The sequence below is a fragment of the Salvelinus sp. IW2-2015 genome, unplaced genomic scaffold (assembly GCF_002910315.2).
Source record: "Salvelinus sp. IW2-2015 unplaced genomic scaffold, ASM291031v2 Un_scaffold1210, whole genome shotgun sequence".
NCBI classification, from domain to species: domain Eukaryota; kingdom Metazoa; phylum Chordata; class Actinopteri; order Salmoniformes; family Salmonidae; genus Salvelinus; species Salvelinus sp. IW2-2015.
The window spans coordinates 283,371-301,152 of record NW_019942779.1 but is presented as its reverse complement, the minus strand read 5'-3'; the positions used below and the strand labels follow the sequence as shown (position 1 = coordinate 301,152).

Sequence of the window (17,782 nt, the reverse complement as noted above, 5' to 3'; positions counted from 1 at the left end):
CACCCTCTGGTCCTCGGTCTCCAACTAAAGCTCATATCAGCTTTCAGAGGTCAGAAGACCCATTCACAGCTCTCACACACTCTCTCTCCAGCAATCATGGTTACAGGAGCTTGGCTAAGAGCTGAGACGGATATAATTGTCAGTGAGAGTCATCAGGAAGACGTGCTGAAGAATTGGAGTGAATGCATGCTGGTTTGAAGGCAATAACACTGACAGTGGCCTAACAGCCGAAACATCTGCTCTGTCTGGTTGCCTCTTCAATGAATAGACAAATCAAAATATGACTTTTAAACTCTCCTTTTTAAGTGTGGCCCCTGTAATGCTGTGTTATGTTTTGACATTTTGTTGTTCTGTGTTTCAGCTCTTGTATGAGGAGTGGGCGAGTTACAGTGTATTTTACAAATACCAGCCTATCGGGCTAGTAAGGTGAGGGAAAGTTTCCTATAGTGAAACTGGAACGTTATTTCTGAGATTGCTCTGTACTTCCTCAATCGCTATCTGGTGAAGGTCTGTTTAGATTGCAATGTCACATTATGTTTTTAATCTTTATATCAAATATACATTATTTCTTTCATAAGAGAGAAAGTGTTGAGAAAGTGTTGCGCCTAACCTTACAATGCAATATGTTCTTCCTAATGCAGGAAATACTTTATACATATTCTATGTTCTTTTATGTATTCTATTATTATCATGACACAAGGCGAGACCCAGATGCAGAAACAGGAGGCAGATTGTTGGAGTTTAAGATGTTTAATAATCCAAAAAGGAGTAGGCAAGAGAATGGTCGTGGACAGGTCAAAGGTCAAAACCAGTTCAGAGTCCAATAGGTACTGAAGGGCAGGCAGATTCAAGGTCAGGGCAGGCAGGATGATCAGGCAGGCGGGAAAGTAGTACAGAGTCAGGCAGTGTTCAAAACCGGGAAGACTAGCAAAAGAGAATAGAAAAGGAGTAAGGGGAAAAACACCTTGACCTGACTAAACATACAAGACAAACTGGCAGAGAGAGACAGGAAACACAGGGATAAATACACTGGCACAGAGAGACAGGAAACACAGGGATAAATACACTGGCACAGAGAGACAGGAAACACAGGGATAAATACACTGGTACAGAGAGACAGGAAACAAAGGGATAAATACACTAGTACAGAGAGACAGGAAACACAGGGATAAATACACTGGCACAGAGAGACAGGAAACACAGGGATAAATACACTGGGGAAAATAAGTGACACCTGGAGGGGGTGGAGACAATCAGAGGGACAGGTGAAACAGATCACAGCGTGACAATTATATTGTATGATATTATATATTATTTTGTATTCTATTATATTGTATTCCATTCTATTATTTCTATTCTATTTGAAAGATGAGATTGCTGTATTGTTTCTTATACAGGAAGTACTTTGGGGAGAAGATAGGACTGTACTTTGCGTGGCTGGGGCTGTACACCCAAATGCTGATCCCTGCTTCTATAGTGGGAGTCATCGTGTTCCTGTACGGCTGTGCCACCGTAGACGACAACATTCCCAGGTTAGCCCCATACACAGCCAAGGAAATAATCAGTGGTTCTACCCGGCAGTTGCCTGAGGTAACAATTCATACAAGTAATTCACTGTATGTAAGGTGTCTAAGACCATTGAAATGATTGAAGAAGATCGAATGGAAAGCCAGAGACATGGCTCAAGTAGATGTAGGACCTCATTATATTCACACATCCAATTGACTCACTTCAAATATTGTAACAGACAGCTTTAGGATATAGAGTGGTATACATTGGTATATTATTTATTTATTTTGTTCAACATTTATTTAACTAGGCAAGTCAGTTAAGAACAAATTCTTATTTACAGTGACGGCCTACCCCTGCCAAACCCTAACGACGCTGGGCCAATTATGAGCCGCCCTATGGGACTCCCAATCACGGCCGGTTGTGATATAGCCTGGAATCGAACCAGGGTATGTAGTGACACCTCTAGCACTGAGATGCAGTGCCTTAGACCGCTGCGCCACTCGGGAAGCTTTAGAGTGTAGAGTGGTTTACAGTGGGATATTGTGACAACTTTAGAGTGTAGAGTGGTTTACAGTGGGATATTGTGATAACTTTAGACTGTAGAGTGGTTTACAGTGGGATATTGTGATAACTTTAGAGTGTAGAATAGTTTTACAGTGGGATATTGTGACAGTTTTAGACTGTAGAGTGGATTGACATTGGGATTTGTGACAGCTTTGAAGACTGTAGAATGGTTTACAGTGAGGATATTGTTGAATAAGTTTAGAGTGTAGAATATAGTTTAAGTGGTTTTGTGACAGTTTTAGAGTACTGTAGAGTGGTGACAGTGGAGTATATTGTGACAGTTTAGACGTGAGCTGGTTTACAGTGGGATATTTGTGTCAACCTTTAAGAGTGTAGAGTTGGTTTTCAGTGGGATATTTATGAATAGTTGTAAGAGTGTATTAGAATAGTTTCAGTGGGATTGTGACATGTTTTAGACTGTAGAGTGGTTGACAGTGGGATATTGTGACAGCTTTAGACTGTAGAGTGGTTTACAGTGGGATATTGTGTCAAACCTTAGAGTGTAGAGTGGTTTACAGTGGGATATTGTGATAACTTTATAGTGTAAGAGTGGTTTACAGTGGGATATTGGTGACGCTTTATACTGTAGAGTGGTTTACAGTGGGATATTTGTGACAACTTAGAGTGTAGGTGGTTTACAGTGGGATATTGTGACAGGCTTTAGATGTAGAATAGTTTACAGTGGGATATTGTGACGCTTTAGACGTAGTAATAGTTTACAGTGGGATATGTGACAGTTTTAGACTGTAGATGGTTTACAGTGGGATATTGTGATAAGTTTAGAGTGTAGAATAGTTTACAGTGGGATATTGTGACAGTTTTAGACTGTAGAGTGGTTGACATGGTGATATGTGACAGCTTTGACTGTAGAGTGGTTTACAGTGGGATATTGTGTCAACTTTAGAGTGTAGAGTGGTTTACCAGTGGATATAGGTGATAAGTTTGAGTGTAGAATAGTTTACCACGTGGGATATCTTCCTTTTAGACTGACGTAGAGTGGTTGACAGTGGGATTATGTGACAGCTTTAGGACGTAGAGTGGTTTACAGTGGGATTATTGTGTCAACCTTAGAGTGTAGAGTGTTTGTACAAGTGGGATATCTGTGTAACTACTATTAAGTGTTCACAGGGATAATTGTGTGAGTTATCTAGTGTTAAGTGGGATTATTAGTGTACAGCTTTATAAATCGGTAGAGTGTTACAGTGGATAGTTGTGACAAAACTTATGAGTAATGTAGATGAGTTTACAGTGGGATATTGTTGAAGGCATTCTACGATGTAGAATAGTTACAGTTTGGGAGTAGACAGCTTTGATGGATCGTTAATGTGGTATAGTTAGACTGGTAGAATGGTTTACAGGTGGATATTTGTACATTTAGACTGGTAGAATGGTTAGCAGTGGATTTGTGACAGCTTTAGACTGTTAGAATAGTTTACAGTGGGATATTAGTTAGACTGTAGAATGGTTTTTACAGTGGGATTTTAGCTTTTACGACTGTAGAATGGTTTACAGTGGGTCTTTGTGACAGGCTTTAACTGTAGAATGGTCTTACAGTGGGATTTTGTGACAGCTTTTAGGACTGTAAGAATAGTTTACAGTGGGATATTTAGCTTTAAGACTGTAGATGGTTTACAGTGGGATAATTAGCTTTAGACTGTAGAATAGTTTACAGTGGGATTATTAGCTTTAGACTGTAGAATAGTTTTACAGTGGGATATTAGCTTTAGACTGTAGAATAGTTTACAGTGGGATATTAGCTTTAGACTGTGTAGAATGGTTTACAGTGGGATATTAGCTTTAGACTGTGATAGAATGGTTTTACAGTGGGATATTAGCTTTAGTGTAGAATGGTTTACAGTGGATATTTGACGCTTTAGACTGTGAATAGTTTATCAGTGGGATTTTGTGCGCTTTAGACTGTAGAATAGTTTACAGTGGATATTAGCTTTAGACTGTAGAATAGTTTTACAGTGGGATATTGTACAGCTTTAGACTGTAGAATGGTTTACAGTGGGATTTTGTGACAGCTTAGACTGTAGAAATGGTTTACAGTGGATATAGCTTTAGACTGTAGAATAGTTTCAGTGGAATTATTAGCTTTAGACTGTAAATGTTTACAGTGGGATTAGCTTTAGACTGTAGATAGTTTACAGTGGGATATTTAGCTTTAGACTGTAGAATGGTTTACAGTGGGATATTTTAGCAGTTTAGACTGTAGAATGGTTTACAGTGGATATTAGCTTTAGACTGTAGAATAGTTTACAGTGGGATATTAGCTTTAGACTGTAGAATAGTTTACAGTGGGATATTAGCTTTGACTGTAGAATGGTTTACAGTGGGATATTAGCTTTAGACTGTAGAATGGTTTACAGTGGGATTTTGGACGCTTTAGACTGTAAATGGTTTACATTGGGATATTCTTTAGACTGTAGAATAGTTTACAGTGGGATATTAGCTTTAGACTGTAGAATAGTTTACAGTGGAATATGCTTTAGACTGTAGAATGGTTTACAGTGGGATATTAGCTTTAGACTGTAGAATAGTTTACAGTGGGATATTAGCTTTAGACTGTAGAATAGTTTACAGTGGGATATTAGCTTTAGACTGTAGAATGGTTTACAGTGGGATATTGTGACAGCTTTAGACTGTAGAATATGTTTCAGTGGGATTTTAGCTTTAGACTGTAGAATAGTTTTACAGTGGGATATTAGCTTTAGACTGTAGAATAGTTTACAGTGGGATATTACTTTAGACTGTAGAATGGTTTACAGTGGGATATTAGCTTTAGACTGTAGAATGGTTTACGTGGGATTTGTTTAGACTGTAAGATAGTTTACAGTGATATTAGCTTTAGACTGTAGAATAGTTACAGTGGATTGCTTTAGACTGTAGAATGCTTTAAAATTAGCTTTAGACTGTAAGAATAGTTTACAGTGGGATATTAGCTTTAGACTGTGAATGGTTTACAGTGGGATATTAGCTTTAGACTGTAAGAATAGTTACAGTGGGATATTAGCTTTAGACTGGCTAGCATGTTTAGTGGATATTCGCTTTAGACTGTGGAATGGTTTACAGTGGGATATAGCTTTAGACTGTAGAATAGTTTACAGTGGATATTAGCTTTAGACTGTAGAATGTTTACAGTGGATATTAGCTTTAACTGTAGAATGTTACAGTGAATTAGCTTTAGACTGTAACTGGTTACAGTGGAATTAGCTTGACTGGTAGAATAGTTACAGTGGGATATTAGCTTAGACTGTAGAATAGTTACAGTGGGAATATTGACGCTTAGACTGTAGAATAGTTTACAGTGGGATATTAGCTTTAGACTGTAGAATAGTTTACAGTGGATATTAGCTTTAGACTGTAGATAGTTACATGATATTAGCTTAGACTGTAGAATGTTTACAGTGGATATTAGCTTTAGACTGAGAATGGTTTACAGTGGATATTAGCTTTAGACTGTAGAATAGTTTACAGGTGGGATATTTAGTTTTAGACTGTAGAATGTTTACAGTGGGATATTGTACAGCTTTAGACTGTAGAATGGTTACAGTGGATTTTGTGACAGCTTTAGACTGTAGAATAGTTACAGTGGGATAGATACACCAGTATAAAGAACCGTGCCATGGTAACTAACAATGCCAAAACGAGAACAAGCAGACATTTCCAGTGGCGTGCGAAAGTATTCACCACCCTTGGCATTTTTCCTATTTTGTTGCCTTACATCCTGGAAATAAAATAGATTTTTGAGGGGGTTGTATCATTTACACAACATGCCTACCACTTTGAGGATGCAAAATATTTTTTCTTGTGAAACACTTCTACTTTTGCAAGGCACTGTAAACGGTTTATATTCAATATTTATTAAGACCATTTATATCTAATACAGTATTTAATATAGCCATCACCTACAGTATTTAATATAGCCATCACCTACAGTATTTAATATAGCCATCACCTACAGTATTTAATATAGCCATCACCTACAGTATTTAATGTAGCCATCACCTACAGTATTTAATAAAACCATCACCTCGTTCCCAGTTCAGAATACCTGCCTTGCGCTGTAGCTCTGTCCTGTCCTGTCACTACTCCCTGGCTCGTGACTAACGTCTTAAATCATCTTCACTTCCTGCCAGCATAAATAACGCAGTGTAATGAAGTATTCATAATGTAGTCCAGGTCACTCTGCTGCTGCCTGAAGCCTGAAGCCTGAAGCCTTGCCTGGCTTGGCTTGACAGTCCACAACTACAAAAAGGAAACGTGTTCCTATACAGAGACAGAAGACAGACGGAAGAGGGGATTTGTGATGTCCAACATCTGGTTAATGTAGATGACAAGAGGAAATTAACCTCCCCCAGGCTAACATCTCATATCGCCGTCAGGATAGTTTGACAGACTCTGCTATCTGTGTCCAGATCCTCTGCCATGCTGCTCACAATCCTCCACAGACATGTGATCTTATTACAGTTTGCCCGACTCACCTGTTATATGAAACAAGAACGGAATATACTTTTAAGATCTGACTTAGTCTTGAGCTCCAGCGGTCTACAGTGTGGAGCGTCAGACTCGTGAGACTAGACCTAATTAATCTACATAACCCAGATCCCTGACATTATTGTGTAAATATGTTCATGAATAGTATTTCCAGCGAACGTAGAGATTTCTTTCAAAACACTTGTGGGTTGAGGTGCGGGTGTACATTCACTATATTTACATGAATTCAATGCCTTGTATGACATATTAAATCTACAGAAGTCAAAAGTCACTCTAGCTCAGGGGTTCCCAAACTTTTACTGCGTGCAACCCTACATTGACACTTGAAAATAGTGGGAACCCCACTTGGAAATAGATTATACTCCCTAGTTAACGCTGTGTGTTCATATTCACAACATTTTAGGTCCTTCATAAAAACGAGATGAAAGCACATTCCAATACTGTAAGAGATTCATTAGTTGACACTAAAAGGTTGTATTCTATTCCCATTTAAAGAGAGAAAAGTTATTCATTAGTCCATAGGGGAAACATCTATTTCAGGGCTCCCGAGTGGAGCAGCGGTCTAAGGCACTACTTCTCAGTGCAAGAGGCGTCACTACAGACATCCTGGTTCGATTCCAGGATGCATCTCAACCGGCTGTGATTGGGTGTCGCATAGGGCGGCGCACAATTGGCCCGGCGTAGTCCGGGTTGGGCCGGTGTAGGCCGTCATTGTAAATAAGAATTTGTTCTTAACTGACTTGCCTAGTAAAATAAGGATTCCATTTAAAAAAGGGGGACCCAACATGGGGTGCCGACCACAAGTTTGGGAGCCACTGCTCTAGCTTGACAGGCTGGTATAGTAACACCCACTGGTGGTACTCAAATCAAATCAAGCTTTATTTCTATAGCACATTCCAGACATGGAATGCAACGCAATGTGCTTCACAGGATAAAACAAATTAAAAAACTATGAAAATCAAAGCTGAAATATCAACAACCATAAGATTTAAAAAATTAAGAATGACAAAAACTGAACAACTAAAAAGCACCGTAATGAAAAGCAAAGCTAAAGAGATGTGTTTTAAGATCTCTTTTAAATTTGTCCACAGCTTCGTCCCCCTTCAGATTCTCTGGCAGGCTATTCCAGAGGCTGGGGGCTTAGTAACTAAAGGCTGCCTCTCCATGCCTCTTGGTCCTAGGTTTTGGGATAGATAAAAGGCCAGTGCCAGAGGGCCAGAAGGACCTACTGGGTACATAACTTAAAAGCATGTCTGAAATCAAATCAAACTGTATTAGTCACATGCGCCGAATACACCTTACAGTGAAATGCTTACTTACGAGCCCCTAACCAACAATGCAGTTTAAAAAAAATACGGATAAGAATAAGAGATAAAAGTAACAAGTAATTAAAGAGCATGTATTGGGGTGCACAATCATGGATTGATTTTAAAACCAATAAAATAATCGTAAAATTAATTCTAAAACTCACAGTCAGCCAGTTCAGAGACCTTTAAACCAGTGTAATGTGTGCTCTCCATCTGGTCTTGCTCAGTACCCGTGCTGCAGCATTCTGTATGTTTTACAGTTCAGAGACCTTTAAACCGGTGTATTGTCTGCTCTCCATCTGGTCTTGCTCAGTACCCGTGCTGCAGCATTCTGTATGTTTTACAGTTCAGAGACCTTTAAACCGGTGTAWTGTCTGCTCTCCATCTGGTCTTGCTCAGTACCCGTGCTGCAGCATTCTGTATGTTTTACAGTTCAGAGACCTTTAAACCGGTGTAATGTCTGCTCTCCATCTGGTCTTGCTCAGTACCCGTGCTGCAGCATTCTGTATGTTTTACAGTTCAGAGACCTTTAAACCAGTGTAATGTGTGCTCTCTGTCTGGTCTTGGTCAGTACCCACGCTGCAGCATTCTGTATGTTTTGCAGTTGACCAATGGCTTTCTTGGGACCAGATAGGAGAGCATTACAGTAGTCAAGCCTGCTGGTAATAAAAGCATGCATGAGTCTCTCTGTATCAGCCTGAGAGAGAAATGGCTGCACCTTGGCAATGTTCCTCAGGTGGTAAAAAACTATTTTGGTCACATTCCTAATGTGTGATTTGAAATTTAGTTCATAATCTAAAATAACACCTAGGTTTTTACCCGGTATTTTATCTTTATTGGCCGAGAAAAAAAATGTGCTCCAACAATAAGTATCTCGATCTTGATTTAGCTGGAGGAAGTTGTGAGCCATCCAAGTATTTAAAGCACTAATACAGTCTAATAATTTATCCGTGGAGATAAAAGGAGATAAAGAGGACTGATTGTTGTATCTCTTTCCTCCCCCCATCCCCCTTTCTACAGCATGGAGATCTGCCACCCCAAGAACAACATCACCATGTGCCCGCTGTGTGACAGAGCCTGTAGTTACTGGAAACTGAAGGAAGCCTGCGGGACGGCCCGGGCCAGCCACCTCTTTGACAACCCTGCCACCGTCTTCTTCTCCATCTTCATGGCCCTCTGGGGTAAGAGGCTGAGGCTTGTCCACACAACAGAACAAAACAGCACAACTTTATTTATTTGTATAATTTATTTAACAGGGACAGTACTCAATAATCAACCCCCTAGATGATACGGTCAGGCCCTGCGATAGACCCACATCCTGTCCAGGTGGTGTACATGTACATCAAGCTACCTCACATTGCCATGCTCAAAGGTCAGATCAATGCCAGTCGGCTGGACAGACCACAATATTGTGACCATAACCATGAACACCAAGGTTACAAAGAAACTCCCAATGATTGTGGTCAAGAGAAAACAAGTAGAAATTGAATCATGTGCAATTTGAAAATGATTTTTCTGCTGTACCCTGGGAGCTGATTTATCTAGAGGAGGAAAGAGGCCAGTTGGTGCTCGTCCATCTCCATGGATTGATAATGAACTGGGTGAGGTGTTTTCTCAAAGAAATAGGGCAAAAGTCTTAGCAGCCAAATCTAAAGTAGAAATCGATGAACAGAATTATAGAACACTACGTAATGATGCAGTTAAATTATATCGTAAGAAAAATAGCTTTAGTTTACAAAAATGCTTTTATTGATTGTTTGGAATACAGTGAAGGGCTTACGTGGTACATCTATCCCATAATACTCATCTAGTGTGGAGGTTGACCGGAGAACAACAAAAAAACAGATGACTTTGTCAATAATTTTACAGATTGAAAACACATTTACTGAGAGATAATGTAAACAGCCATTCTTCCAAACAAGCTATCGTCCAATAGATTGATGATCATATTATGGGCATACATTTTCAATGTGTGTAAGTATGTGATCCCGGGAAATGCAGGAAATGAACCCTCAACCTGGGCGCTACACTCTTACTCATACTCTCGATACTCATACTCTCTGCTCTTCCTCACTTCCACCTATTTTGTTCTTCCAGATGTTCAGTCTCCCATTTGTCCTCTTTCTTTGTTTCCTTTGTTCATTCATGTGTCCACTATTCTTTCTTTCTTTCCCTCTTTCTCTCTTTCCCTCTTTCTTTTCTACTCTTTCTCTCTTTCCGGCACTCTCTCCTCTATGACAGTCCAGTGGGCCACTCAGCCTTGTGGACTGTACTGTACAGAGTCTTACTATGTGGATTAAACCATGCATGTTTTCCCTTTAAAAATGGTCTCTTTGCTGGTGTGTTCCTGTTCTGTTCACTGTCACAGTGAGGCTGGGCCTGCGAGGCCTGAGACTGAAGGCAGGAAGCAATAGACTGGAGCCCTGCTTGAGGGCACAGGTTCAGCCCTAGGATTTATTCGCGGTTTAATTTGCTGGTGTGTGTGTGTGTGTGTGTGTGTGTGTGTGTGTGTGTGTGTGTGTGTGTGTGTGTGTGTGTGTGTGTGTGTGTGTGTGTGTGTGTGTGTGTGTGTGTGTGTGTGTGTGTGTGTGTGTGTGTGTGTGTGTGTGACATAGGTTTGGATGAGACATTAACGTGTACAGTACTGCATCCGTTCAAGTGTTACAGTATGTTGTGTCTTTGTTATGAAAGGATGATGCAACTGCCGTCCCTCACTGTTGGAGGTAGGACTTAGTGTTTACCTGCATCTCAACTGGAATACAACGTGTTATTCTCAAAGGACATGGACAATCCTTAACAATTAGCCAAAACATTTATTTCAAATACATTTTTACACCTTCCTCAGGCATTCCAATTAATATTCTGGGTCACATTCAAGTCTGATGATTACATTTTTGCAAACTCACAAAAATGCAAACTCCCCATTTAGTTTTAATAGAACAACTTAGTGTGTGAAATATAGAGAATTGAAAGGCCATTTTCAGACCAATTGGAGTAAATATATGAAACATATTTTTGGATAATTGTCTGTCTGCCCTCCCTGTCTCTCCTGTCAGAGTCAATGTTATGACCAGAATGCTGTTTTTGTTATCCACAAATGTATATATCAGCATCCCTAATGTAGTTGGACACATGTTGTCATACTAAAATGTTTACTCCACATGAGTGTTCTCTTTCATTTAATCACTCAATGTTGAGGAGACTAAACTGCTTGGTGTAACCCTAGATTGTAAACTGACATGGACAAAATGTATTTATGCAACGGAAGCTAAGATGGGGAGAGGTCTGTCCATGTTAAAGCGCTGCTCAGCTTTCTTAACATTACAATCAACTTAACAAGTCGACCAGGCCTTAGTTTTATCCCGCCTGGACTACTGCCCAGTTATATGGTCAAGTGCCACCAAGAACATAGGCAAATTACAGTTTGCCCAGAACAGAGCAGCACGGCTGGTCTTTAAATGTACGCAGAGCGCTATAATTTTAATAACATGCATGTCAATTGCTCCTGGCTCAAAGTAGAGGAGAGATTGACTGCATCACATGTCTTTGTGAGAGGTATTGACATTTTGAAATCACCAAACTGTCTGTTCAAACAGGTAACACACAGCTCAGACACCCATACATTCCCACGAGACATGCCACCAGAGGTCTCTTCAAAGTCCAGAACAGACTTTGGGAAACGCACAGTGCTACACAGAGCCATGACTACATAGAACTCTCTTCCACATCAAGTAACTCAAGCAAGCAGTATAATCTGATAAAAAACATTGTAATGTTGTGGAATTTTTTATGTATCCTTTTTTTAACTAGGCAAGTCAGTTAAGAACAAATTCTGATTTACAGTGACGGCCTACCGCGGCCAAACCCTAACCCGGACGACACTGAGCCAATTGTGCGCCGCCCTATGGGACTCCCAATCACAGCCGGTTGTGATACAGCCTGGAATCGAACCAGGGACTGTAATGACACCTCTAGCACTGAGATGCAGTGCCTTAGACCTCTGCGCCACTTTTTTATATTGTACATTTGTAATATTAGAGTAAGGATGTCATAATGTCTTGTATGATGTAATAATGTCTTGTATGATGTAATAATGTCTTGTATGATGTAATGTTTTATTTATGATGTTGTGGTTTGTTGTGATGTAACTGTTTTAACCCTGTTTGGACCCCAAGAAGAGTAGTAAGGGGTATACTAATAAAATACCCCAAAATACTAATGTCACCACTATAGGAAACTATCTCCCATGTCCCATAGTGGTGACAACGTCTCATTCAGAGAACCAAGGTTAGTCATTGAGGAGTTTATTTTTCACAGCAGCTTGTGGAGCGCCCCGTAGAGAGACTACTCATCAAGTAACCCGAGACACTTTGATGGATGAACATTATATGGATGAAAAATAGAACATGTAGTCGCCCCAGGTGCCTGTCTGCATATAGACTGTCCCTGCCACTGTCCCTGCTGTTCCCACAAGACTGAAACATACCTGGAATCCAATTCATGTCATCTCTACACAAGCATTGAATTAGCCCCAAATTTAGCTCCTCATCCCTCACACGTGGCAATTGATCATTTTTTCTCATTATACATTTAATAATTGATCGCTGCAATCCTAATTTTAGCACCTTTATTACGCCACACGCACATAATCATCCTGGTCGGGGAACCATAATTGGACTGCCAAGGTAACTGATAAGTCATTTCACATGCACCTTTCTCCATAATAATAACTTTCTACATAATCTGGCCAATGTTGAAATTTAAACAACTGAATGAAAACAAATGCTTATGGAGATACGTGTAATGTAAATCGTTACCAAACTGTAATATCTTCAAAGCTACAATCTTGGATTTGAAAAACAACAAAACGGTAGCCCTGCTACTTGTTTTGGTATACAGCTGAGGGATGAGGCTTTGGAAATGTAACCCTTCTCAAATTTGTACTAGGCACTCTCGATCCAAGGACTGACAATCTTGTTGATATTGAGGATTATGTTGTTGATGCGTTCAAGGGGCTCTTAACAGAACTCGTAACTGTGTTGGGTTGTGCAGCTGCCATGTTCATGGAGCACTGGAAGAGAAGACAGATGCGGCTCAACTATGAATGGGATCTGACAGGCTTCGAGGAGGAGGAGGTGAGTGCTCTCCTGTTAGAGTCTTGCATTCCACTTTGTTTGTAAATGGGAGCACCATACTGTGGACTGTCCCAAATAATGCTCAGAGATGATGAGTTCATGTTTTACAATGCTGTTCTTCCTGTCCATTAACATTTCCTCCACACAATAGTTTATTATTCATAATTCCATCACTAGCCATGGGAAATGAATAGAAGAGAAAATGGTGTATAACTGGATTCCAGTTCTCCTCAGTGTTGTCTTGTTTGGAGACACAACAATAACTGGCACAGTAGACGGAAATAAATATTATATTTTTTTACTTCAAGTCCATTTTCCCAAAAATATTTAAAGGTTGAGGTATTTTGTAACTATCTTGTCCTCCTCTTTCCCCCGTGGGTATCTACAGGAAGAGCTGAAGGTTTGGAACATTTCATTTTACACAAAATCTATATATTTTTTTCCCCTCAATCACCGTCTGGCTTTGCTACCCCCACACTGGCTCTTCTTCCTCAGACTGTCCACGGACACCACCTCGCCCTCCTAAAGCACTACAAACCACCACTACCCATTGAACCACCACTCTTTCTCTGAATGCCCACTAGCGTTGCACAATTCTGCATCTTCCAACCAGGATTGCTGGAGAACCTGGGAATTGTGCAACCCTAATGCTCACTGCTTCTGGCCTGCTTCCAGCACCTGTACCATCCTGTCTCCTGTGAGTCGGATGTCAGGTTCAGCTCCCCCGCCCACGATCTCCTGGCCTAGCCAGCCCTCTCTCTGTCTCTCTCTGTCTCCCTGACCTATCTCCTCTACAAAGATCCATGCTGCAGGAGACCAGCAGCCACTGCAGCCCTCTAACCATCTCAATAGAAATAGGGGACCAGCGATTGTAGTCAACTGTAGTCTTTGAACATATTCTACCTACTCTGTACTGTAGAACTTGACTGGGCTATATAACCTTCTCACCTCAACACCAAGTGTGTTGTCACAAGGAATCTCCACTTGGGTGGACAGTGACAGCTATATTAAACCCTGCACCTGATGGGAGTATTTGATGAGTGTACCAGTCCATACATTTTTAAGAGCTTCTGTCTCTATTCGCTCCTCAGGACCACCCACGAGCTGAGTACGAGCTCCGAGTCATGCAGAAGTCCCTGAAGAAAGAACACAAGACACAGAAGGTACTGATTGGTTATTCCAGATTTTTACTACAGCTAGCCATTTAGATTTTATGTTGCTGGTTTAGTTTTTGTGATTTGATTTGCAGTCTCTTCTTTAGTCTGGATGTTTGGAAAGTGTGTGTCTCTTACAAAATGATTCATCCTTTACAGTGGTAGATTGATTGTATGGTATGATACGTATATGATATGGGTGTTAGACTAAAGACTACAGTCTGATGACAGTCCTTTACATGACTAGCGGGTTTCCTCTTCTTGTGATCGTTTTGTTTTGCGGTTCTCCTGGGTTACTGTGTTTATGTCTTCTGACTGCCAGAACCCTACAGAGATAGCAGAAGAAACCACAAACAAATGGAAGCAAACAGTTCAATCTGCCATGGCTGGGCTAAAACTGGTACTTTCAGTGTCCTCACCTCCCATCCACACCTATCCCACACACGCTACACAATGGAAGTCTGCCAAGACAAGCCCTAATCATCCCACTCACCCTGTCGGGTCTAATTTAATGCTCTTTTTTTCTGTGAAGCACATGATTGATTATGCATACAACGTTTCCGCAAATACAGTATTTTGGATTAAGCCTGGGACTTGACACGTCAGTCCATTTCACATACTGTAGATAGCACTCTTCCTGAGATCCACCCATACACCTCTGCTTGCCGTCACCTTTTACAGAGCTGATGTTACAACTGGTCTCCTCTTCCATTTCTTCTTGACAGTTGTTTGATTGGTTGTTTTTTCTTTCTGTGATTAGATTCTTCAGATCAGATTTTTTTCGTAGTGATAGTGCTTGGTGCATGTTGTAATGTTTTGGCAGTGAGATTGAGCCAGTGTGGTTTGTTTTCTTGTAGTTCCATAGACCAGGGGTCTTCATCCTTTTCCAGCCCAGGGACCACCCTCCTGGAAGAGGAAGTGTAAACTCTAACATTTTCACTAAGAGCAGCTGTTTAACTGTTTAAACAAAGGTTAGCAATGTAAAAAATAATGCCCAAGTCAAAAAAGCTTTCCAGTAGCCAGCGGCACAAAGCCTATGAGAGATACTCGAGTGAGTGTAAATAGCTCCAATGAGTAGAAAAATGATTTTCTCCTCTTTTCTACTCTAGGTAATTAAAAGTTAGTTTATTCTATTTTTGCTACATTGAAATGCTACATTAAAATAAAATAAAAATATATTTTTAGACTTTTTTTCGGTTTCTTTTAACAAAAAGTAATGTGGTAATGCAGACCCCTGCATTACCTCTATGGCCCCTAGGGGGCTGCGGACCCAGGTTGAATACCCCTGCCATAGACAGCATGTTCGCCTGTTCTGTTCCAAATGGTTTCTGGAAGATTATTGACATGGCTGTATCTACAATGACACCCTATTCCCTATATAGTGCACTAGTTTTGACCAGGGCCCAGAGCTCTGGTCAAAGGTAGCTCACTATTTAGGGAATAGGGTGCTGTTTCAGAGGCAACCATGTTCTGACTGAGATGTGCTGCATAAAGAATGCTGAGAATGACTTAATGAATGCCTGAAAGATAGTGAAGGAACTATGAGAACACTACAACTGTCAGTGTATGAAATGTTGATTTCTGTGTTGTGGTCGCGTCAGCATCAAAACGCCAGCTTTTCCCCTGTCCATCCATTGCTGTTTGGATTCTTCTGCTCACTGATCATGTTCATTTTCACATACAAAAACAGTTACAGTACACTTGGTTGTAACTCGACAGGTCCGAATATTTTTGCCCCTCTTTTAGACAGAAAAAGAAAAGCTGACGTGCAAAGACCGGTTACCAGCGTACATGACCAACGTAGTCATGATGCTTTTGATGGTGAGTCCAACACATATTAAGATGTAAGCTGCTCAGAAGTATTTAAGATACTTTTATTCAACTGGATTTTAAAAGTGTAGTTTAAACTATCAGTATAAGATGTACTGTAGCAAGACTTTTGGGTTGTAATTCAGTAGAAAAAACACTTCTCTGTCAATGCCTCAGATTGTTCTTTTGAAATTGAGAAGGCTTCTTAAGAGTGTTACAAATGATTCCTAAACAATTGAAGTGACCTTGAAAAAGGACTCCAACCCAAATAAATCAATGGTGACCTTACCCTTGCTCCTTGTCTCCTCTCTCCGTTCAGATCGGGGTAACGTTTGCCATAGTGTTCGGAGTCATCCTTTACCGGATATCCACCAAGACAGCGCTGCACATGAGCAACAACCCCACCACGCGGTCCAACGTCCGTCTGACGGTCAAAACTACCGCTGCCATCCTCAACCTGGTGGTCATTCTGATCCTAGACGAGGTGTACGGAGCTGTCGCCCGCTGGCTCACTGTCCTCGGTACGTTAGTCTGACAATATAACACACACACAGTCTGACAACTTACACACAGACACGGAGCTTCAGGTCTTGACAACTTGTGTGAACAACTCCTAGTGCAACAGCAGCCAAAGACCCATTACAGTTTTTTTTTCAATTGCTAACAAGCATCGGTCAATATTGAAGCCACTTTTTCCAAACTCTTCACACAGTCTGCATTACCAACATGCATCTTGGCCGAACAGTTAATCTCACCTCCAAACTCACGAAACCACTTCATACATGTCTCAAAATAAGCTTTGTTTCGACCATAACACTAGCAACAATTCTCACTCAGAAAGCGTACAGTGTCACTCATAACACATTCACCTAAAAAACACATGACATAAATTGAATTGCTGCATTACATAAATGATGAACTTTTCTTTGAAGTTTGAAAGATTTCACATAAATCAGTATTTCATTATAGAATAAGAATAACACCTTTTCACTTTATTGACTGTACTAAAGTATATGTAACAAGAATGAATCAGAAAATGCAGCAATTTGCTTCAATAGCCTTTATTTTTTCTATATCTTTGCATAGAGTCATTTACTTGTGACAAATAAAGTTGAAACAAAAAAACAAATTATAATTACAACAACAGCAAGAATGTATAATCACTCATACTGTACAGTACTGTGAGGGTTCTAGTTCTCATCAACATGTATAGTGTAATCACTCATACTGTACAGTACTGTGAGGGTTCTAGTTCTCATCAACATGTGTAGTATAATCACTCATACTGTACAGTACTGTGAGGGTTCTAGTTCTCATCAACATGTGTAGTATAATCACTCATACTGTACAGTACTGTGAGGGTTCTAGTTCTCATCAACATGTTGCAGTATAATCACTCATACTGTACAGTACTGTGAGGGTCTATAGTCTCATCAACATGTGTGTAGTATAATCACTCATACTGTACAGTACTGTGGAGTTCTAGTTCTCATCAACATGTGTAGTATAATCACTCATACTGTACAGTACTGTGAGGGTTCTAGTTCTCATCAACATGTGTAGTATAATCACTCATACTGTACAGTACTGTGAGGGTTCTAGTTCTCATCAACATGTGTAGTATAATCACTCATACTGTACAGTACTGTGAGGGTTCTAGTTCTCATCAACATGTGTAGTATAATCACTCATACTGTACAGTACTGTGAGGGTTCTAGTTCTCATCAACATGTGAGTATAATCACTCATACTGTACAGTACTGTGAGGGTTCTAGTTCTCATCAACATGTGTAGTATAATC

At 40.3% G+C, this 17,782-nt stretch overlaps 1 protein-coding gene across 1 annotated transcript in view; it reads left to right on the top strand.

The window, feature by feature from the left end:
- The first annotated feature begins 280 nt into the window (after positions 1 to 280).
- Positions 281 to 17,782, top strand: part of LOC112070042 (anoctamin-1-like) — a 40,442-nt gene continuing 22,940 nt past the window's right edge. Inside the window, exons 1-8 of the mRNA XM_070438821.1 lie at positions 281 to 426; positions 1,398 to 1,532; positions 8,904 to 9,064; positions 12,936 to 13,018; positions 14,110 to 14,181; positions 14,495 to 14,572; positions 15,919 to 15,993; positions 16,301 to 16,502. Coding sequence (XP_070294922.1) covers positions 281 to 426; positions 1,398 to 1,532; positions 8,904 to 9,064; positions 12,936 to 13,018; positions 14,110 to 14,181; positions 14,495 to 14,572; positions 15,919 to 15,993; positions 16,301 to 16,502 — 952 coding nt within the window. The remainder of the gene's footprint in view (positions 427 to 1,397; positions 1,533 to 8,903; positions 9,065 to 12,935; positions 13,019 to 14,109; positions 14,182 to 14,494; positions 14,573 to 15,918; positions 15,994 to 16,300; positions 16,503 to 17,782) is intronic.